The following is a 24,791-nucleotide window of genomic DNA, read 5'->3' as shown; positions in this document are numbered from 1 at the left end:
AGCGTTTATAAGAGGAGCGGCTGATATCAGTCACATATGATGTAATATATAGAGGTTATATCAGTACTGGAGCGTTATAAGAGGAGCGGCTGATATCATCACATATGATGTAATATATAGAGATTATATCAGTACTGAGCGTTATAAAGAGGAGCGGCTGATATCAGTCACATATGATGTTAATATATAGAGGTTATATCAGTACTGGAGCGTTATAAGAGGAGCGGCTGATATCACATATGATGTAATATATAGAGGTTATATCAGTACTGAAGCGTTATAAGAGGAGCGGCTGATATCAGTCACATATGATGTAATATATAGAGGTTATATCAGTACTGGAGCGTTATAAGAGGAGCGGCTGATATCATCACATATGATGTAATATATAGAGATTATATCAGTACTGAAGCGTTATAAGAGGAGCGGCTGATATCAGTCACATATGATGTAATATATAGAGGTTATATCAGTACTGGAGCGTTATAAGAGGAGCGGCTGATATCAGTCACATATGATGTAATATATAGAGGTTATATCAGTACTGGAGCGTTATAAGAGGAGCGGCTGATATCACATATGATGTAATATATAGAGGTTATATCAGTACTGAAGCGTTATAAGAGGAGCGGCTGATATCAGTCACATATGATGTAATATATAGAGGTTATATCAGTACTGGAGCGTTATAAGAGGAGCGGCTGATATCATCACATATGATGTAATATATAGAGATTATATCAGTACTGAAGCGTTATAAGAGGAGCGGCTGATATCAGTCACATATGATGTAATATATAGAGGTTATATCAGTACTGGAGCGTTATAAGAGGAGCGGCTGATATAACCTCTATATATTACATCATATGTGATGATATCAGCCGCTCCTCTTATAACGCTCCAGTACTGATATAATCTCTATATATTACATCATATGTGATGATATCAGCCGCTCCTCTTATAACGCTCCAGTACTGATATAATCTCTATATATTACATCATATGTGATGATATCAGCCGCTCCTCTTATAACGCTCCAGTACTGATATAACCTCTATATATTACATCATATGTGATGATATCAGTACTGGAGCGTTATAAGAGGAGCGGCTGATATCATCACATATGATGTAATATATAGAGATTATACAGTACTGAAGCGTTATAAGAGGAGCGGCTGATATCAGTCACATATGATGTAATATCTAGAGGTTATATCAGTACTGGAGCGTTATAAGAGGAGCGGCTGATATCAGTCACATATGATGTAATATATAGAGGTTATATCAGTACTGGAGCGTTATAAGAGGAGCGGCTGATATAACCTCTATATATTACATCATATGTGATGATATCAGCCGCTCCTCTTATAACGCTCCAGTACTGATATAACCTCTATATATTACATCATATGTGACTGATATCAGCCGCTCCTCTTATAACGCTTCAGTACTGATATAATCTCTATATATTACATCATATGTGATGATATCAGCCGCTCCTCTTATAACGCTCCAGTACTGATATAACCTCTATATATTTACATCATATGTGATGATATCAGTACTGGAGCGTTATAAGAGGAGCGGCTGATATCATCACATATGATGTAATATATAGAGGTTATATCAGTACTGGAGCGTTATAAGAGGAGCGGCTGATATCACATATGATGTAATATATAGATTATATCAGTACTGGAGCGTTATAAGAGGAGCGGCCGATATCACATATGATGTAATATATAGAGGTTATATCAGTACTGGAGCGTTATAAGAGGAGCGGCTGATATCATCACATATGATGTAATATATAGAGATTATATCAGTACTGAAGCGTTATAAGAGGAGCGGGCTGATATCATCACATATGATGTAATATATAGAGATTATATCAGTACTGGAGCGTTAATAAGAGGAGCGGCTGATATCAGTCACATATGATGTAATATATAGAGGTTATATCAGTACTGGAGCGTTATAAGAGGAGCGGCTGATATAACCTCTATATATTACATCATATGTGATGATATCAGCCGCTCCTCTTATAACGCTCCAGTACTGATATAACCTCTATATATTACATCATATGTGACTGATATCAGCCGCTCCTCTTATAACGCTTCAGTACTGATATAATCTCTATATATTACATCATATGTGATGATATCAGCCGCTCCTCTTATAACGCTCCAGTACTGATATAACCTCTATATATTACATCATATGTGATGATATCAGTACTGTAGCGTTATAAGAGGAGCGGCTGATATCATCACATATGATGTAATATATAGAGATTATATCAGTACTGAAGCGTTATAAGAGGAGCGGCTGATATCAGTCACATATGATGTAATATATAGAGGTTATATCAGTACTGGAGCGTTATAAGAGGAGCGGCTGATATAACCTCTATATATTACATCATATGTGATGATATCAGCCGCTCCTCTTATAACGCTCCAGTACTGATATAATCTATATATTACATCATATGTGATATCAGCCGCTCCTCTTATAACGCTCCAGTACTGATATAATCTCTATATATTACATCATATGTGATGATATCAGCCGCTCCTCTTATAACGCTCCAGTACTGATATAACCTCTATATATTACATCATATGTGACTGATATCAGCCGCTCCTCTTATAACGCTTCAGTACTGATATAATCTCTATATATTACATCATATGTGATGATATCAGCAGCTCCTCTTATAACGCTCCAGTACTGATATAACCTCTATATATTACATCATATGTGATGATATCAGTACTGGAGCGTTATAAGAGGAGCGGCTGATATCATCACATATGATGTAATATATAGAGGTTATATCAGTACTGGAGCGTTATAAGAGGAGCGGCCTGATATCACATATGATGTAATATATAGATTATTTCAGTACTGGAGCGTTATAAGAGGAGCGGCCGATATCACATATGATGTAATATATAGAGGTTATATCAGTACTGGAGCGTTATAAGAGGAGCGGCTGATATCACATATGATGTAATATATAGAGGTTATATCAGTACTGGAGCGTTATAAGAGGAGCGGCTGATATCATCACATATGATGTAATATATAGAGGTTATATCAGTACTGGAGCGTTATAAGAGGAGCGGCTGATATCACATATGATGTAATATATAGAGATTATATCAGTACTGGAGCGTTATAAGAGGAGCGGCTGATATCATCACATATGATGTAATATATAGAGGTTATATCAGTACTGGAGCGTTATAAGAGGAGCGGCTGATATCATCACATATGATGTAATATATAGAGATTATATCAGTACTGGAGTGTTATAAGAGGAGCGGCTGATATCATCACATATGATGTAATATATAGAGATTATATCAGTACTGGAGCGTTATAAGAGGAGTGGCTGATATCACATATGATGTAATATATAGAGGTTATATCAGTACTGGAGTGTTATAAGAGGAGCGGCTGATATCACATATGATGTAATATATAGAGATTATATCAGTACTGGAGCGTTATAAGAGGAGCGGCTGATATTACATATGATGTGATATATAGAGGTTATATCAGTACTGGAGCGTTATAAGAGGAGCGGCTGATATCATCACATATGATGTAATATATAGAGGTTATATCAGTACTGGAGCGTTATAAGAGGAGCGGCTGATATCATCACATATGATGTAATATATAGAGATTATGTCAGTACTGGGGCGTTATAAGAGGAGCGGCTGATATCATCACATATGATGTAATATATAGAGGTTATATCAGTACTGGAGCGTTATAAGAGGAGCGGCTGATATCAGTCACATATGATGTAATATATAGAGGTTATATCAGTACTGGAGCGTTATAAAGAGAGCGGCTGATATAACCTCTATATATTACATCATATGTGATGATATCAGCCGCTCCTCTTATAACGCTCCAGTACTGATATAATCTCTATATATTACATCATATGTGATGATATCAGCCGCTCCTCTTATAACGCTCCAGTACTGATATAACCTCTATATATTACATCATATGTGACTGATATCAGCCGCTCCTCTTATAACGCTTCAGTACTGATATAATCTCTATATATTACATCATATGTGATGATATCAGCCGCTCCTCTTATAACGCTCCAGTACTGATATAACCTCTATATATTACATCATATGTGATGATATCAGTACTGGAGCGTTATAAGAGGAGCGGCTGATATCATCACATATGATGTAATATATAGAGATTATATCAGTACTGAAGCGTTATAAGAGGAGCGGCTGATATCAGTCACATATGATGTAATATATAGAGGTTATATCAGTACTGGAGCGTTATAAGAGGAGCGGCTGATATAACCTCTATATATTACATCATATGTGATGATATCAGCCGCTCCTCTTATAACGCTCCAGTACTGATATAACCTCTATATATTACATCATATGTGACTGATATCAGCCGCTCCTCTTATAACGCTTCAGTACTGATATAATCTCTATATATTACATCATATGTGATGATATCAGCCGCTCCTCTTATAACGCTCCAGTACTGATATAACCTCTATATATTACATCATATGTGATGATATCAGTACTGGAGCGTTATAAGAGGAGCGGCTGATATCATCACATATGATGTAATATATAGAGGTTATATCAGTACTGGAGCGTTATAAGAGGAGCGGCTGATATCACATATGATGTAATATATAGATTATATCAGTACTGGAGCGTTATAAGAGGAGCGGCCGATATCACATATGATGTAATATATAGAGGTTATATCAGTACTGGAGCGTTATAAGAGGAGCGGCTGATATCATCACATATGATGTAATATATAGAGATTATATCAGTACTGAAGCGTTATAAGAGGAGCGGCTGATATCAGTCACATATGATGTAATATATAGAGGTTATATCAGTACTGGAGCGTTATAAGAGGAGCGGCTGATATAACCTCTATATATTACATCATATGTGATGATATCAGCCGCTCCTCTTATAACGCTCCAGTACTGATATAACCTCTATATATTACATCATATGTGACTGATATCAGCCGCTCCTCTTATAACGCTTCAGTACTGATATAATCTCTATATATTACATCATATGTGATGATATCAGCCGCTCCTCTTATAACGCTCCAGTACTGATATAACCTCTATATATTACATCATATGTGATGATATCAGTACTGTAGCGTTATAAGAGGAGCGGCTGATATCAGTCACATATGATGTAATATATAGAGGTTATATCAGTACTGGAGCGTTATAAGAGGAGCGGCTGATATAACCTCTATATATTACATCATATGTGATGATATCAGCCGCTCCTCTTATAACGCTCCAGTACTGATATAATCTATATATTACATCATATGTGATATCAGCCGCTCCTCTTATAACGCTCCAGTACTGATATAATCTCTATATATTACATCATATGTGATGATATCAGCCGCTCCTCTTATAACGCTCCAGTACTGATATAACCTCTATATATTACATCATATGTGACTGATATCAGCCGCTCCTCTTATAACGCTTCAGTACTGATATAATCTCTATATATTACATCATATGTGATGATATCAGCCGCTCCTCTTATAACGCTCCAGTACTGATATAACCTCTATATATTACATCATATGTGATGATATCAGTACTGGAGTGTTATAAGAGGAGCGGCTGATATCACATATGATGTAATATATAGATTATTTCAGTACTGGAGCGTTATAAGAGGAGGCGCCGATATCACATATGATGTAATATATAGAGGTTATATCAGTACTGGAGCGTTATAAGAGGAGCGGCTGATATCATCACATATGATGTAATATATAGAGGTTATATCAGTACTGGAGCGTTATAAGAGGAGCGGCTGATATCACATATGATGTAATATATAGAGGTTATATCAGTACTGGAGCGTTATAAGAGGAGCGGCTGATATCACATATGATGTAATATATAGAGGTTATATCAGTACTGGAGCGTTATAAGAGGAGCGGCTGATATCATCACATATGATGTAATATATAGAGGTTATATCAGTACTGGAGCGTTATAAGAGGAGCGGCTGATATCACATATGATGTAATATATAGAGATTATATCAGTACTGGAGCGTTATAAGAGGAGCGGCTGATATCACATATGATGTAATATATAGAGGTTATATCAGTACTGGAGCGTTATATGAGGAGCGGCTGATATCATCACATATGATGTAATATATAGAGATTATATCAGTACTGGGGCGTTATAAGAGGAGTGGCTGATATCACATATGATGTAATATATAGAGGTTATATCAGTACTGGAGCGATATAAGAGGAGCGGCTGATATCAGTCACATATGATGTAATATATAGAGATTATATCAGTACTGGAGCGATATAAGAGGAGCGGCTGATATCACATATGATGTAATATATAGAGGTTATATCAGTACTGGAGCGTTATAAGAGGAGCGGCTGATATCAGTCACATATGATGTAATATATAGAGATTATATCAGTACTGGAGCGTTATAAGAGGAGCGGCTGATATCACATATGATGTAATATATAGAGATATATATCAGTACTGGAGCGTTATAAGAGGAGCGGCTGATATCAGTCACATATGATGTAATATATAGAGGTTATATCAGTACTGGAGCGATATAAGAGGAGCGGCTGATATCATCACATATGATGTAATATATAGAGATTATATCAGTACTGGAGCGATATAAGAGGAGCGGCTGATATCATCACATATGATGTAATATATAGAGATTATATCAGTACTGGAGCGTTATAAGAGGAGCGGCTGATATCACATATGATGTAATATATAGAGGTTATATCAGTACTGGAGCGTTATAAGAGGAGCGGCTGATATCATCACATATGATGTAATATATAGAGATTATATCAGTACTGGGGCGTTATAAGAGGAGTGGCTGATATCACATATGATGTAATATATAGAGGTTATATCAGTACTGGAGCGTTATAAGAGGAGCGGCTGATATCACATATGATGTAATATATAGAGATTATATCAGTACTGGAGCGTTATAAGAGGATGATATCACATATAATGTAATGTCTCAGCAGGAGAGACATATCACAAAGTAACGATCATGGGGTACAGGGGGTCTTCATACTTTCTACCACTGTTCACTAGTCAGCCTCCAGCCGGCTGATAACAGAGAGCGATAGATAAGATACACTACAGATAACACAATGGATCCTTCTCACCTTCTTGAAGAAGAAGTGATTGGCCAGGTGATTGAGCACCATGGGGTTGCTGGGGTCGATGGTGTAGGCTTTGGACAGGAGCTGGACCCCATTTTTGATGGAATCCGCCTGTAAAGATAAGCAGGATATTTGTTATTGTCCTGCATATGAAGGAGGGGAAAATAAAGTTATATTCCAGAATGGCCGCTAAAGTCACCCAGCTTCCCCAGCACCTGACAGATATGTCGCCATGCTATGCTGGGGGCGTGGAAGACACTCACCTCCTTGTTGTTGAGTTCCAGAACAGCCAAACCCACCAGGGCCCCGACACATTTGGGGTTCAGGTCCAGCGCACGTCCGAAGGCCAAGCGAGCTTTATCCAGCTTGTTGAGCTTCACAAAACAGTGACCCATCCCTAACCGGACCCCGGCTGTGGGAACGAAACACAGATGAGAAATACAGGACGCAACGCAGGGTGAACAGACTGAGCACCACCACATCAGATCCCGTCTAGGCCGCCCCCTCCTGTACACATCAGATCCCCTCTAGGCCGCCCCCTCCCGTACACATCAGATCCCTTCTAGGCCGCCCCCTCCTGTACACATCAGATCCCTCCTAGGCCAACCCCTCCTGTACACATCAGATCCCCTCTAGGCCGCCCCTCCTGTACACATCAGATCCCCCCTAGGCCGCCCCCTCCTGTACACATCAGTTCCCCTCTAGGCCGCCCCCTCCCGTACACATCAGTTCCCCTCTAGGCCGCCCCCTCCCGTACACATCAGATCCCCTCTAGGCCGCCCCCTCCCGTACACATCAGTTCCCCTCTAGGCCGCCCCCTCCCGTACACATCAGTTCCCCTCTAGGCCGCCCCCTCCCGTACACATCAGATCCCCTCTAGGCCGCCCCCTCCCGTACACATCAGATCCCCTCTAGGCCGCCCCCTCCCGTACACATCAGATCCCTCCTAGGCCGCCCCCTCCCGTACACATCAGATCCCTCCTAGGCCGCCCCCTCCCGTACACATCAGATCCCTCCTAGGCCGCCCCCTCCTGTACACATCAGATCCCTCCTAGGCCGCCCCCTCCTGTACACATCAGATCCCTTCTACGCCGCCCCCTCCTGTACACATCAGATCCCTTCTACGCCGCCCCCTCCTGTACACATCAGATCCCTTCTACGCCGCCCCCTCCTGAACACATCAGATCCCCTCTAGGCTGCCCCTTCCTGTACACATCAGATCCCTCCTAGGACGCCCCCTCCTGTACACATCAGATCCCTCCTAGGCCGCCCCCTCCTGTACACATCAGATCCCTCCTAGGCCGCCCCCTCCTGTACACATCAGATCCCTCCTAGGCCGCCCCCTCCTGTACACATCAGATCCCTCCTAGGCCGCCCCCTCCTGTACACATCAGATCCCTCCTAGGCCGCCCCCTCCTGTACACATCAGATCCCTTCTAGGCCGCCCCCTCCTGTACACATCAGATCCCCTCTACCCCGCCCCCTCCTGTACACATCAGATCCCTTCTAGGCCGCCCCCTCCTGTACACATCAGATCCCTTCTAGGCCGCCCCCTCCTGTACACATCAGATCCCCTCTACCCCACCCCCTCCTGTACACATCAGATCCCCTCTACCCCGCCCCCTCCTGTACACATCAGATCCCCTCTACCCCGCCCCCTCCTGTACACATCAGATCCCTTATAGGCCGCCCCCTCCTGTACACATCAGATCCCTTCTACGCCGCCCCCTCCTGTACACATCAGATCCCTTCTACGCCGCCCCCTCCTGTACACATCAGATCCCTTCTAGGCCGCCCCCTCCTGTACACATCAGATCCCCTCTAGGCTGCCCCCTCCTGTACACATCAGATCCCCTCTACCCCGCCCCCTCCTGTACACATCAGATCCCTTATAGGCCGCCCCCTCCTGTACACATCAGATCCCTTCTACGCCGCCCCCTCCCGTACACATCAGATCCCTTCTACGCCGCCCCCTCCTGTACACATCAGATCCCTTCTAGGCCGCCCACTCCTGTACACATCAGATCCCCTCTAGGCTGCCCCCTCCTGTACACATCAGATCCCCTCTAGGCTGCCCCCTCCTGTACACATCAGATCCCGGTCTAGGCCGCCCCCTCCTGTACACATCAGATCCCTTCTAGGCCGCCCCCTCCTGTACACATCAGATCCCCTCTAGGCTGCCCCCTCCTGTACACATCAGATCCCCTCTAGGCTGCCCCCTCCTGTACACATCAGATCCCCTCTAGGCCGCCCCCTCCTGTACACATCAGATCCCTTCTAGGCCGCCCCCTCCTGTACACATCAGATCCCCTCTAGGCCGCCCCCTCCTCTACACATCAGATCCCTTCTAGGCCGCCCCTTCCTGTACACATCAGATCCCGGTCTAGGCTGCCCCCTCCTGTACACATCAGATCCCGGTCTAGGCTGCCCCCTCCTGTACACATCAGATCCCTTCTAGGCCGCCCCCCTCCTGTACACATCAGATCCCCTCTAGGCCGCCCCCCTCCTGTACACATCAGATCCCCTCTAGGCTGCCCCCTCCTGTACACATCAGATCCCCTCTAGGCTGCCCCCTCCTGTACACATCAGATCCCTTCTAGGCCGCCGCCCTCCTGTACACATCAGATCCCGGTCTAGGCCGCCCCCTCCTGTACACATCAGATCCCTTCTAGGCCGCCCCCTCCCGTACACATCAGATCCCTCCTAGGCCGCCCCCTCCCGTACACATCAGATCCCTCCTAGGCCGCCCCCTCCCGTACACATCAGATCCCTCCTAGGACGCCCCCTCCTGTACACATCAGATCCCTTCTACGCCGCCCCCTCCTGTACACATCAGATCCCTTCTAGGCCGCCCCCTCCTGTACACATCAGATCCCGGTCTAGGCCGCCCCCTCCTGTACACATCAGATCCCTTCTAGGCCGCCCCCTCCCGTACACATCAGATCCCCTCTACGCCGCCCCCTCAGGTCTCTCCAGGGACAGATCTTACCTGGGCAGCCGGGGTTGGTCCTCAGAGCCTTCTTATAATAGGCCAGGGCTCCTCTGTAATCCTTCTTGTTGAAGGAGATACAAGCCTTCCCTGCAAGATGAATAATAAATCACGAGACTGTGCGATTAACCTTTGTAAAGGAAATACAACATGGCCGCAGTTACGAAACTCACCGAGCAAAGCAGGAATGTTATTGGGCGACTGGTTGAGAACAAAGTGAAACTGTGCGTCGGCCTGATCCATCTTGTCTCCCTCCAGCAGGCAGAAGCAGGCTCGGCCCAGCAAGTGGTTCTGGAGAAAACAAAAACAAGAGAATGGAGACTCTACCCCCACCAGGCCGCGCTGACTCCATGACCGGGCCGGCACACGCACGCTCTACTCACCTGGTCGTACATGATGATCTTGTCGGCCATAGTGTAGAGCAGGGTGGCCTGGGTGATCAGCTCCTTCTTGCTGTCCTTGTTCTTCTCTTTCCGGGCCTGCTGCACATAGTAAGCGGCCAGGGTGTCAAGGCAGGTCATCTGGTCCTTCTCGTGGTCCCGGTAGTCCAGGTTGCCATCTATCCGAGCCGCCTCCAGCAGCTTCACAAAATCTTCTGTCTTCCCCTGTTTGTAATACTCCAGCTGGAGAGAGCGAGATGGCAGCACATAAATAGAGAGAAAGAGAGATGGCAGCACATAAATAGGGGGAGAGCGATGGCGGCACATATATAGGGGGAGAGCGAGATGGCGGCACATATATAGGGGGAGAGAGAGATGGCGGCACATATATAGGGGGAGAGAGATATGGCGGCACATATATAGGGGGGAGAGAGAGCAACGGCGGCACATATATTCGGGGGAGAGAGAAAGATGGCGGCACATATATTAGGGGGAGAGAGAGAGATGACGGCACATATATAGGGGGGAAAGAGATGGCGGCACATATATAGGGGGAGAGAGAGCAACGGCAGCACATATATAGGGGGGAGAGAGAGCAACGGCAGCACATATATAGGGGGGAGAGAGAGCAACGGCAGCACATATATAGGGGGGAGAGAGAGCAACGGCAGCACATATATAGGGGGGAGAGAGAGCAACGGCAGCACATATATAGGGGGGAGAGAGAGCAACGGCAGCACATATATAGGGGGAGAGAGAGCAACGGCAGCACATATATAGGGGGGAGAGAGAGCAACGGCAGCACATATATAGGGGGGAGAGAGAGCAACGGCAGCACATATATAGGGGGGAGAGAGAGCAACGGCAGCACATATATAGGGGGGAGAGAGAGCAACAACGGCACATATATAGGGGGAGAGAGAGCAACAACGGCGGCATATATAGGGGGAGAGAGAGCAATGGCGGCATATATAGGGGGAGAGAGAGATGGCAGCACATATTTAGGGGGAGAGAGAGATGGCAGCACATATATAGGGAGAGAGATGGCAGCACATATATAGGGAGAGAGATGGCAGCACATATATAGAGAGATGGCAGCACATATATATATAGGGAGAGAGAGAGATGGCAGCACATATATAGGGAGAGAGAGAGCGATGGCGGCACATATATAGGGAGAGAGAGCGCGATGGCGGCACATATATAGGGAGAGCGCAATGGCGGCACATATATAGGGAGAGAGCGATGGCGGCACATATATAGGGAGAGAGCGATGGCGGCACATATATAGGGAGAGAGCGATGGCGGCACATATATAGGGAGAGAGCGATGGCGGCACATATATAGGGAGAGAGCGATGGCGGCACATATATAGGGAGAGAGAGATGGCGGCACATATATAGGGGGAGAGAGATGGCAGCACATATATAGGGGGAGAGAGATGGCAGCACATATATAGGGGGAGAGAGAGATGGCAGCACATATATAGGGGGGGAGAGAGATGGCAGCACATATATAGGTGGAGAGAGAGATGGCAGCACATATATAGGGAGAGAGATGGCAGCACATATATAGGGAGAGAGAGATGGCAGCACATATATAGGGGGAGAGAGATGGCAGCACATATATAGGGGGAGAGAGATGGCAGCACATATATAGGGGGAGAGAGAGATGGCAGCACATATATAGGGGGGGAGAGAGATGGCAGCACATATATAGGGGGGGAGAGAGATGGCAGCACATATATAGGGGGAGAGAGAGATGGCAGCACATATATAGGGAGAGAGATGGCAGCACATATATAGGGAGAGAGAGAGATGGCAGCACATATATAGGGGGAGAGAGAGCGATGGCGGCACATATATATAGGGGGAGAGAGACGGCGGCACATATATAGGGGGAGAGACGGCGGCACATATATAGGGGGAGAGACGGCGGCACATATATAGGGGGAGAGACGGCGGCACATATATAGGGGGAGAGAGAGATGGCGGCACAGTCACTGGCTCTACTCTCTCCCCAGCCCCATAAGTCCACTGCCTTGGGGGTCACAGTCGACTAGGTGCTGTCTTTCAAATCACCCATCTAGACCCTTACCACATCTCTCGAATCAGCTCATTCCTCAACTTTGACTCAACTGAACGACTGGTACATGTCCTCATTATCTCCCGCTTGGGCCACTGCAACATCCCCCTCTGCAGCCTTCCAAGAAAAACAATATTGCTTCCCTCCAATACATCCTTAACTCTGCTGCCTGACTAATCCTCCTCTCCCCTCCGCCGATCCCTTCACTGTCTACCCATTGCCCAATGTATTCAGTTTAAACTGTGCACCACAACATTCAAGGGCGTCCACAACCTGTCTCTACGCCCCCCCCTCCCCCATTACATCTCTGATCTACCACCCCTCACGTAATCTCCGATCATCTTGAGACCTCCACCTATATGCCCCCCCTCGTGCGCACTTCACATAACCTTCGCCCAAGCTCCTCCCATACACTGGAACTCACTACCCCAGCCCATCCGGCTCTCACTCACCATCAAGACCTTCAAAAGCAACCTGAGCACCCCTCTATTCTCACAAGGCTACGACCTTCAACTGCCCCATTAATGGTCACTTTACCACTTACCACTCAGATGACCAGCTGCCCCCCCCTCACCTACTGTTTCCTTCCCTCTGCCCTCAAATTATGATGTTTATTATTAAAATGATAACAACATTATCAAGATTATTGTATTATCATCATCAATCTTATGTTATTATTGTTATTTTTATATTATAATTATAATAAAAAATTATATTAATAAAAAGTAATAATAATAATATCAATAATAATTATTACTAATATTTTATTACTATTTTAATATTTGTATTATTTTATTATAATAATTCTAACAACAACAATAATAATACTGATGATAATATATTAATCTATATATTATTAATATTATCATAAATATATAATAGTAATAAAATGATGATTATTATATTATTTTAAGAAAATTATGATATAGAATTAATATTAAAATAAAATAAATAAAATAATAATAATAAATAAAAATAAAATAATGTAATACCAGGCACAGATGGCATGGAAGAGCCTACTGATGCCTCAGCTCCTTCATAAAGCTTGCGGAGTCACGCGCTCACTTAAGTCTTGAAACCCAGACCCCGACCGACAAAAGTTTAAAAAAAACGAATAATAATTTACATGTTGCCCTGATAAGTCAAAACAACCTTGGCGATTGTGAGATTTAAGCTGGAGAAGTGCGCGACATTGTGCTCAACTCTCCTCCAGATCCGACCTTTTTGCTGCCCAGACTTATACAGGGAAAAGGTCGGATTTGATTGACAGGTGGGAAGTGAAACCAGGTGCGATCAAAACTTGTTGACCTGCCAAAAGTTGTATTTTTTTTATCCCTCTATACTGTGTTTCCTAAACAGTGTGCCTCCAGCTGTTGCAAAACTACAACTCCCAGCATGCTCGGACAGCCAACGGCTGTCCGAGCATGCTGGGAGTTGTAGTTTTCCACAAATAAGTAGCCGATGCTGGGGACTTACCGCTAAGGCGATCCATATGTGCAGCTGCGTGTGCTCCTGCTTCAGGATACTGATCACCTCATCCCCCTCCGGTAACTGGTCGAAGTCGAGCTCGATGACCTGTAGAGGAAAAAATAAAAAGTAAGATGCCAAGATTGAAGAAAGTCCCTCCCCCGAGGATCAGCGCCAGCGCATGGTAGGGTATTCGCGGAGTGCACTGGGATCATACATGTATTACGGCACAGGTACATAGGGGACAATATACACATATGGGGGAGCAAATAAAAATGGGGGAATCTATAAAAAAAAAAAAAACCTGTAGAGGAAGAGTTGCTGAGTTGCCCCTAGCAACCAATCAGATCGCTTCTTTCATTTCTGAAAAGTCCTATGAAAGAAGCGATCTGATTGGTTGCTATGGGCAACTCAGCAACTTTTAATCTGGACGGGTTTTTATGAATCTCCCCCAATGTATCTCCATGTATCACACAGCCCCCGGATCAGATACAGCGCATCTCCATGTATCACACAGCCCCCCGGATCAGATACAGCGCATCTCCATGTATCACACAGCCCCCCGGATCAGATACAGCGCATCTCCATGTATCACACAGCCCCCCGGATCAGATACAGCGCATCTCCATGTATCACACAGCCCCCCGGATCAGATACAGCGCATCTCCATGTATCACACAGCCCCCCGGATCAGATACAGCGCATCTCCATGTATCACACAGCCCCCCGGATCAGATACAGCGCATCTCCATGTATCACACAGCCCCCCCGGATCAGATACAGCGCATCTCCATGTATCACACAGCCCCCCCGGATCAGATACAGCGCATCTCCATGTATCACACAGCCCGCCGGATCAGATACAGCGCATCTCCATGTATCACACAGCCCGCCGGATCAGATACAGCGCATCTCCATGTATCACACAGCCCGCCGGATCAGATACAGCGCATCTCCATGTATCACAAAGTCTCCCGGATCAGATACAGCGCATCTCCATGTATAACACAGCCCCCCGGATCAGATACAGCGCATCTCCATGTATCACAAAGTCTCCCGGATCAGATACAGCGCATCTCCATGTATCACACAGCCTCCCGGATCAGATACAGCGCATCTCCATGTATCACAGAGCCCCCCTGATCAGATACAGCGCATCTCCATGTATCACACAGCCCCCCGGATCAGATACAGCGCATCTCCATGTATCACACAGCCCCCCGGATCAGATACAGCGCATCTCCATGTATCACACAGCCCCCCGGATCAGATACAGCGCATCTCCATGTATCACACAGCCCCCCGGATCAGATACAGCGCATCTCCATGTATCACACAGCCTCCCGGATCAGATACAGCGCATCTCCATGTATCACACAGCCTCCCGGATCAGATACAGCGCATCTCCATGTATCACACAGCCTCCCGGATCAGATACAGCGCATCTCCTTGTATCACACAGCCTCCCGGATCAGATACAATGCATCTCCTTGTATCACACAGCCTCCCGGATCAGATACAATGCATCTCCATGTATCACACAGCCTCCCGGATCAGATACAGTGCATCTCCATGTATCACACAGCCTCCCGGATCAGATACAGTGCATGTCCATGTATCCCACAGTCTCCCGGATCAGATACAGTGCATGTTCATGTATCACACAGTCTCCCGGATCAGATACAATGCATGTCCATGTATCACACAGTCTCCCGGATCAGATACAGTGCATGTTCATGTATCACACAGCCTCCCCGATCAGATGCAATGTATCTCCATGTATCACACAGTGTCCCGGATCAGATACATTGTATCTCACCTGTGAGATGACGTGATATATTGTATCTCCATGTATCACATCATCTCCCGGGTACGACATAAGGTATCACACAGTCTCCGGATCAGATACAATGTATATCCATGTATCGCACAGTCTCCGGATCAGATACAATGTATATCCATGTATCGCACAGTCTCCGGATCAGATACAATCTATCATGTCATCTCCTGGGTAAGACACAAGGTATCACACAGCCTCCCGGATCAGATACAATGTATCTCCATGTATCACACAGCCTCCCGGATCAGATACAATGTATCTCCATGTATCACACAGCCTCCCGGATCAGATACAGCGCATCTCCATGTATCACAGAGCCCCCCTGATCAGATACAGCGCATCTCCATGTATCACACAGCCCCCCGGATCAGATACAGCGCATCTCCATGTATCACACAGCCCCCCGGATCAGATACAGCGCATCTCCATGTATCACACAGCCCCCCGGATCAGATACAGCGCATCTCCATGTATCACACAGCCCCCCGGATCAGATACAGCGCATCTCCATGTATCACACAGCCTCCCGGATCAGATACAGCGCATCTCCATGTATCACACAGCCTCCCGGATCAGATACAGCGCATCTCCATGTATCACACAGCCTCCCGGATCAGATACAGCGCATCTCCTTGTATCACACAGCCTCCCGGATCAGATACAATGCATCTCCTTGTATCACACAGCCTCCCGGATCAGATACAATGCATCTCCATGTATCACACAGCCTCCCGGATCAGATACAGTGCATCTCCATGTATCACACAGCCTCCCGGATCAGATACAGTGCATGTCCATGTATCCCACAGTCTCCCGGATCAGATACAGTGCATGTTCATGTATCACACAGTCTCCCGGATCAGATACAATGCATGTCCATGTATCACACAGTCTCCCGGATCAGATACAGTGCATGTTCATGTATCACACAGCCTCCCCGATCAGATGCAATGTATCTCCATGTATCACACAGTGTCCCGGATCAGATACATTGTATCTCACCTGTGAGATGACGTGATATATTGTATCTCCATGTATCACATCATCTCCCGGGTACGACATAAGGTATCACACAGTCTCCGGATCAGATACAATGTATATCCATGTATCGCACAGTCTCCGGATCAGATACAATGTATATCCATGTATCGCACAGTCTCCGGATCAGATACAATCTATCATGTCATCTCCTGGGTAAGACACAAGGTATCACACAGCCTCCCGGATCAGATACAATGTATCTCCATGTATCACACAGCCTCCCGGATCAGATACAATGTATCTCCATGTATCACACAGCCTCCCGGATCAGATACAATGTATCTCCATGTATCACACAGCCTCCCGGATCAGATACAATGTATCTCCATGTATCACACAGCCTCCCGGATCAGATACAATGTATCTCCATGTATCACACAGCATCCCGGATCAGATACAATGTATCTCCATGTATCACACAGCATCCCGAATCAGATACAATGTATCTCCATGTATCACACAGCATCCCGGATCAGATACAATGTATCTCCATGTATCACACAGCATCCCGGATCAGATACAATGTATCTCCATGTATAACACAGTCTCCCAGATCAGACACGTTATAGCTTCATATAATCACACAGGCACTATAGGGTTAATTATTGGAGGACACCATTGTAGTGGTGGGGGGGGGGGTCATGTATGATAACTTTCATATTTGGGGGGGGGGGGGGGTCTGGGTATAAGGGGGTCCCCGTCTCACCTCGTCCGTGTCCCGGAGCGGGATCTCTATGGAGCCTCGGGACATCGTGCTGTCTCCTCTCTTCTTCCCACCGTCCACAATCCGAAGTACAACGCAGCTGCGACCGGGGAGACTGTGACATCAGAGTCACATGACCAGGAAAGGGCGGGGCCTCCTATAGTATTAGTTCGCTCAGACTTCCCTTCTTACCGGAAGTTATTTACCGGAAGGAACAGAAAACAGTGTCGCCTGTAGAGGTGTAAGTCGCCATTGTACTGGTTAGATACCTATACATGTAGATTCCTTGTATAGTTTTGTCGTTGTCCATTTACTGCAACCGTAAAGTGAGACTCGTTCACGCAGATCAAGTATTGCAACTTTCTAAGAAACTTTGAAGTTCCTCATTCTATAGATCTCTGCTTGCTGTCAGTGAATTAGAACATTCTTATTTACAGCCATAGGCTTTTCACCTGAGCAGACCTATATTACATCTCACAGCTGAGGGTTTGCTGCAGTTTTATCCAGTCTGAGTTGAAAACATCAGCAGAAATCTCCCAGCTGAAGGTTTGTTTCAATGTATCAGTGCCCTTACAGCCACATGTTCCTCCAGCTGTTGCCAAAACTACAACTCTCAGCATGCCTGGACAGCCTTTGGCATGCTGGGAGTTGTAGTTTTGCAGGAACTGAAGAGCCGCAGGTTGGAGACCACTGGTATCTAGTGTATGACGCCGTTCACATAGAATTTGTGTATTTATACAGTTTGTCAGGCAGAGATTACCTATATACAGTGCCTGACACTGTATATATAGGTAATCTCTGCCTGACACTGTATATATAGGTAATCTCTGCCTGACACTGTATATATAGGTAATCTCTGCCTGACACTGTATATATAGGTAATCTCTGCCTGACACTGTATATATAGGTAATCTCTGCCTGACACTGTATATAGTCTCTCTGCCTGACACTGTATATAGTCTCTCTCTGCCTGACACTGTATATAGGCTCTCTCTGCCTGACACTGTATATATAGGTAATCTCTGCCTGACACTGTATATAGTCTCTCTCTGCCTGACACTGTATATAGGTAATCTCTGCCTGACACTGTATATAGTCTCTCTCTGCCTGACACTGTATATAGGTACTCTCTGCCTGACACTGTATTTAGGTAATCTCTGCCTGACACTGTATATAGGCTCTCTCTGCCTGACACTGTATATATAGGTAATCTCTGCCTGACACTGTATATATAGGCTCTCTCTGCCTGACACTATATATAGTCTCTCTCTGCCTGACACTATATATAGGCTCTCTCTGCCTGACGCTGTATATAGGCTCTCTCTGCCTGACACTGTATATAGGCTCTCTATGCCTGACACTGTATATAGGCTCTCTATGCCTGACACTGTATATAGGCTCTCTCTGCCTGACACTGTATATAGGCTCTCTCTGCCTGACACTGTATATAGGCTCTCTCTGCCTGACACTGTATATAGGCTCTCTCTGCCTGACACTGTATTTATAGATAATCTCTGCCTGACACTGTATATAGGCTCTCTCTGCCTGACACTGTATATAGGCTCTCTCTGCATGACACTGTATATAGGTACTCTCTGCCTGACACTGTATATAAGTAATCTCTGCCTGACACTGTATATAGGCTCTCTCTGCCTGACACTGTATATAGTCTCTCTCTGCCTGACGCTGTATATAGGCTCTCTCTGACTGACGCTGTATATAGGCTCTCTCTGCCTGACACTGTATATATAGGTAATCTCTGCCTGACACTGTATATATAGGCTCTCTCTGCCTGACACTATATATAGTCTCTCTCTGCCTGACACTATATATAGGCTCTCTCTGCCTGACGCTGTATATAGGCTCTCTCTGCCTGACACTGTATATAGGCTCTCTATGCCTGACACTGTATATAGGCTCTCTATGCCTGACACTGTATATAGGCTCTCTCTGCCTGACACTGTATATAGGCTCTCTCTGCCTGACACTGTATATAGGCTCTCTCTGCCTGACACTGTATATAGGCTCTCTCTGCCTGACACTGTATATAGGCTCTCTCTGCCTGACACTGTATTTATAGATAATCTCTGCCTGACACTGTATATAGGCTCTCTCTGCCTGACACTGTATATAGGCTCTCTCTGCATGACACTGTATATAGGTACTCTCTGCCTGACACTGTATATAAGTAATCTCTGCCTGACACTGTATATAGGCTCTCTCTGCCTGACACTGTATATAGTCTCTCTCTGCCTGACACTGTATATAGGCACTCTCTGCCTGACACTGTATATAGGCTCTCTCTGCCTGACACTGTATATAGGCTCTCTCTGCCTGACACTGTATATAGGCTCTCTCTGCCTGACACTGTATATAGGCTCTCTCTGCCTGACACTGTATATAGGCTCTCTCTGCCTGACGCTGTATATAGGCTCTCTCTGCCTGACGCTGTATATAGGCTCTCTCTGCCTGACACTGTATATAGGCTCTCTCTGCCTGACACTGTATATAGGCACTCTCTGCCTGACACTGTATATAGGCACTCTCTGCCTGACACTGTATATAGGCTCTCTCTGCCTGACGCTGTATATAGGCTCTCTCTGCCTGACGCTGTATATAGGCTCTCTCTGCCTGACGCTGTATATAGGCTCTCTCTGACTGACGCTGTATATAGGCTCTCTCTGCCTGACGCTGTATATAGGCTCTCTCTGCCTGACACTGTATATAGGCTCTCTCTGCCTGACACTGTATATAGGCTCTCTCTGCCTGACACTATATATAGGCACTCTCTGCCTCACACTGTATATAGGCTCTCTCTGCCTGACACTATATATAGACTCTCTCTACCTGACACTGTATATAGGCTCTGTCTGCCTCACACTGTATATAGGCTCTCTCTGCCTCACACTATATATAGGCGCTCTCTCTGCCTGACACTATATATAGGCTCTCTCTGCCTGACACTGTATATAGGCTCTCTCTGCCTGACACTGTATATAGGCTCTCTCTGCCTGACACTGTATATAGGCACTCTCTGTCTGACACTGTATATAGGCTCTCTCTGCCTGACACTGTATATAGGCACTCTCTGCCTGACACTGTATATAGGCTCTCTCTGCCTGACACTGTATATAGGTACTCTCTGCCTGACACTGAATATAGGCTCTCTCTGCCTGACACTATATATAGGCTCTCTCTGCCTGACACTATATATAGGCACTCTCTGCCTGACACTATATATAGGCACTCTCTGCCTGACACTATATATAGGCACTCTCTGCCTGACACTGTATATAGGCACTCTCTGCCTGACACTTTATATAGGCTCTCTCTGCCTGACACTGTATATAGGTAATCTCTGCCTGACACTGTATATAGGTAATCTCTGTCTGACACTGTATATAGGTAATCTCTGCCTGACACTGTATATAGGCTCTCTCTGCCTGACACTGTATATAGGCTCTCTCTGCCCGACACTGTATATAGGCACTCTCTGCCTGACACTGTATATAGGCTCTCTCTGCCTGACACTGTATATAGGCTCTCTCTGCCTGACACTGTATATAGGCACTCTCTGCCTGACACTGTATATAGGCACTCTCTGCCTGACACTGTATATAGGCACTCTCTGCCTGACACTGTATATAGGCACTCTCTGCCTGACACTGTATATAGGCTCTCTCTGCCTGACACTGTATATAGTCTCTCTCTGCCTGACACTGTATATAGGCTCTCTCTGCCTGACACTATATATAGGCTCTCTCTGCCTGACACTGTATATAGGCTCTCTCTGCCTGACACTGTATATAGGCTCTCTCTGCCTGACACTGTATATATAGGTAATCTCTGCCTGACACTGTATATATAGGCTCTCTCTGCCTGACACTATATATAGTCTCTCTCTGCCTGACACTATATATAGGCTCTCTCTGCCTGACGCTGTATATAGGCTCTCTCTGCCTGACACTGTATATAGGCTCTCTATGCCTGACACTGTATATAGGCTCTCTATGCCTGACACTGTATATAGGCTCTCTCTGCCTGACACTGTATATAGGCTCTCTCTGCCTGACACTGTATATAGGCTCTCTCTGCCTGACACTGTATATAGGCTCTCTCTGCCTGACACTGTATATAGGCTCTCTCTGCCTGACACTGTATTTATAGATAATCTCTGCCTGACACTGTATATAGGCTCTCTCTGCCTGACACTGTATATAGGCTCTCTCTGCATGACACTGTATATAGGTACTCTCTGCCTGACACTGTATATAAGTAATCTCTGCCTGACACTGTATATAGGCTCTCTCTGCCTGACACTGTATATAGTCTCTCTCTGCCTGACACTGTATATAGGCACTCTCTGCCTGACACTGTATATAGGCTCTCTCTGCCTGACACTGTATATAGGCTCTCTCTGCCTGACACTGTATATAGGCTCTCTCTGCCTGACACTGTATATAGGCTCTCTCTGCCTGACACTGTATATAGGCTCTCTCTGCCTGACGCTGTATATAGGCTCTCTCTGCCTGACGCTGTATATAGGCTCTCTCTGCCTGACACTGTATATAGGCTCTCTCTGCCTGACACTGTATATAGGCACTCTCTGCCTGACACTGTATATAGGCACTCTCTGCCTGACACTGTATATAGGCTCTCTCTGCCTGACGCTGTATATAGGCTCTCTCTGCCTGACGCTGTATATAGGCTCTCTCTGCCTGACGCTGTATATAGGCTCTCTCTGCCTGACGCTGTATATAGGCTCTCTCTGCCTGACGCTGTATATAGGCTCTCTCTGCCTGACACTGTATATAGGCTCTCTCTGCCTGACACTGTATATAGGCTCTCTCTGCCTGACACTATATATAGGCACTCTCTGCCTCACACTGTATATAGGCTCTCTCTGCCTGACACTATATATAGACTCTCTCTACCTGACACTGTATATAGGCTCTGTCTGCCTCACACTGTATATAGGCTCTCTCTGCCTCACACTATATATAGGCGCTCTCTCTGCCTGACACTATATATAGGCTCTCTCTGCCTGACACTGTATATAGGCTCTCTCTGCCTGACACTGTATATAGGCTCTCTCTGCCTGACACTGTATATAGGCACTCTCTGTCTGACACTGTATATAGGCTCTCTCTGCCTGACACTGTATATAGGCACTCTCTGCCTGACACTGTATATAGGCTCTCTCTGCCTGACACTGTATATAGGTACTCTCTGCCTGACACTGAATATAGGCTCTCTCTGCCTGACACTATATATAGGCTCTCTCTGCCTGACACTATATATAGGCACTCTCTGCCTGACACTATATATAGGCACTCTCTGCCTGACACTATATATAGGCACTCTCTGCCTGACACTGTATATAGGCACTCTCTGCCTGACACTTTATATAGGCTCTCTCTGCCTGACACTGTATATAGGTAATCTCTGCCTGACACTGTATATAGGTAATCTCTGTCTGACACTGTATATAGGTAATCTCTGCCTGACACTGTATATAGGCTCTCTCTGCCTGACACTGTATATAGGCTCTCTCTGCCCGACACTGTATATAGGCACTCTCTGCCTGACACTGTATATAGGCTCTCTCTGCCTGACACTGTATATAGGCTCTCTCTGCCTGACACTGTATATAGGCACTCTCTGCCTGACACTGTATATAGGCACTCTCTGCCTGACACTGTATATAGGCACTCTCTGCCTGACACTGTATATAGGCACTCTCTGCCTGACACTGTATATAGGCTCTCTCTGCCTGACACTGTATATAGTCTCTCTCTGCCTGACACTGTATATAGGCTCTCTCTGCCTGACACTATATATAGGCTCTCTCTGCCTGACACTGTATATAGGCTCTCTCTGCCTGACACTGTATATAGGCTCTCTCTGCCTGACACTGTATATAGGCTCTCTCTGCCTGACACTGTATATAGGCTCTCTCTGCCTGACACTGTATATAGGCACTCTCTGCCTGACACTGTATATAGGCACTCTCTGCCTGACACTGTATATAGGCTCTCTCTGCCTGACACTGTATATAGGCTCTCTCTGCCTGACACTGTATATTGGCTCTCTCTGCCTGACACTGTATATAGGCTCTCTCTGGCTGACACTGTATATAGGCTCTCTCTGGCTGACACTGTATATAGACTCTCTCTGCCTGGCCCTGTATATAGGCAATCTCTGCCTAACACTGTATATAGGCACTCTCTGCCTGACACTGTATATATGCTCTCTCTGCCTGACACTGTATATAGGCTCTCTCTGGCTGACACTGTATATAGGCTCTCTCTGGCTGACACTGTATATAGGCTCTCTCTGCCTGACACTGTATATAGGCTCTCTCTGCCTGACACTGTATATAGTCTCTCTCTGCCTGACACTGTATATAGTCTCTCTCTGCCTGACACTGTATATAGTCTCTCTCTGCCTGACACTGTATATAGTCTCTCTCTGCCTGACGCTGTATATAGGCTCTCTCTGCCTGACGCTGTATATAGGCTCTCTCTGCCTGACACTGTATATAGGCACTCTCTGCCTGACACTGTATATAGGCACTCTCTGCCTGACACTGTATATAGGCTCTCTCTGCCTGACACTGTATATAGGCACTCTCTGCCTGACACTGTATATAGGCACTCTCTGTCTGACACTGTATATAGGCTCTCTCTGCCTGACACTGTATATAGGCTCTCTCTGCCTGACACTGTATATAGGCACTCTATTTCTGGCACTGTATATTGGCTCTCTCTGCCTGGCACTGTCCTCTCTGTCAAGCACTGTATATAGGTACTCTATTCCTGACACTGTATATAGGCTCTCTCTGCCTGACACTGTATATAGGCACTCTCTGCCTGACACTGTATATAGGCACTCTCTGCCTGACACTGTATATAGGCTCTCTCTGCCTGACACTGTATATAGTCTCTCTCTGCCTGACACTGTATATAGGTACTCTCTGCCTGGCCCTGTATATAGGCTCTCCCTGCCTGGCCCTGTATAT

At 45.7% G+C, this 24,791-nt stretch overlaps 1 protein-coding gene across 1 annotated transcript in view; it reads right to left on the bottom strand.

Moving 5' to 3' along the window:
• Positions 1-17,931, bottom strand: part of CTR9 (CTR9 homolog, Paf1/RNA polymerase II complex component) — a 32,436-nt gene extending 14,505 nt beyond the window's left edge. Inside the window, exons 1-7 of the mRNA XM_056527948.1 lie at positions 17,774-17,931; positions 14,196-14,294; positions 10,638-10,877; positions 10,428-10,545; positions 10,255-10,344; positions 7,529-7,677; positions 7,269-7,376 (exon numbers count right to left, since the gene is read on the bottom strand). Coding sequence (XP_056383923.1) covers positions 7,269-7,376; positions 7,529-7,677; positions 10,255-10,344; positions 10,428-10,545; positions 10,638-10,877; positions 14,196-14,294; positions 17,774-17,818 — 849 coding nt within the window. The 5' untranslated portion in view covers positions 17,819-17,931. The remainder of the gene's footprint in view (positions 1-7,268; positions 7,377-7,528; positions 7,678-10,254; positions 10,345-10,427; positions 10,546-10,637; positions 10,878-14,195; positions 14,295-17,773) is intronic.
• Positions 17,932-24,791: the final 6,860 nt, after the last annotated feature.

This window comes from Hyla sarda, chromosome 6 (genome assembly GCF_029499605.1).
Source record: "Hyla sarda isolate aHylSar1 chromosome 6, aHylSar1.hap1, whole genome shotgun sequence".
Classification (NCBI taxonomy): Eukaryota; Metazoa; Chordata; class Amphibia; order Anura; family Hylidae; genus Hyla; species Hyla sarda.
Note: the sequence above shows the minus strand (reverse complement) of the source record. Positions and strands in the feature narration are given on the sequence as shown.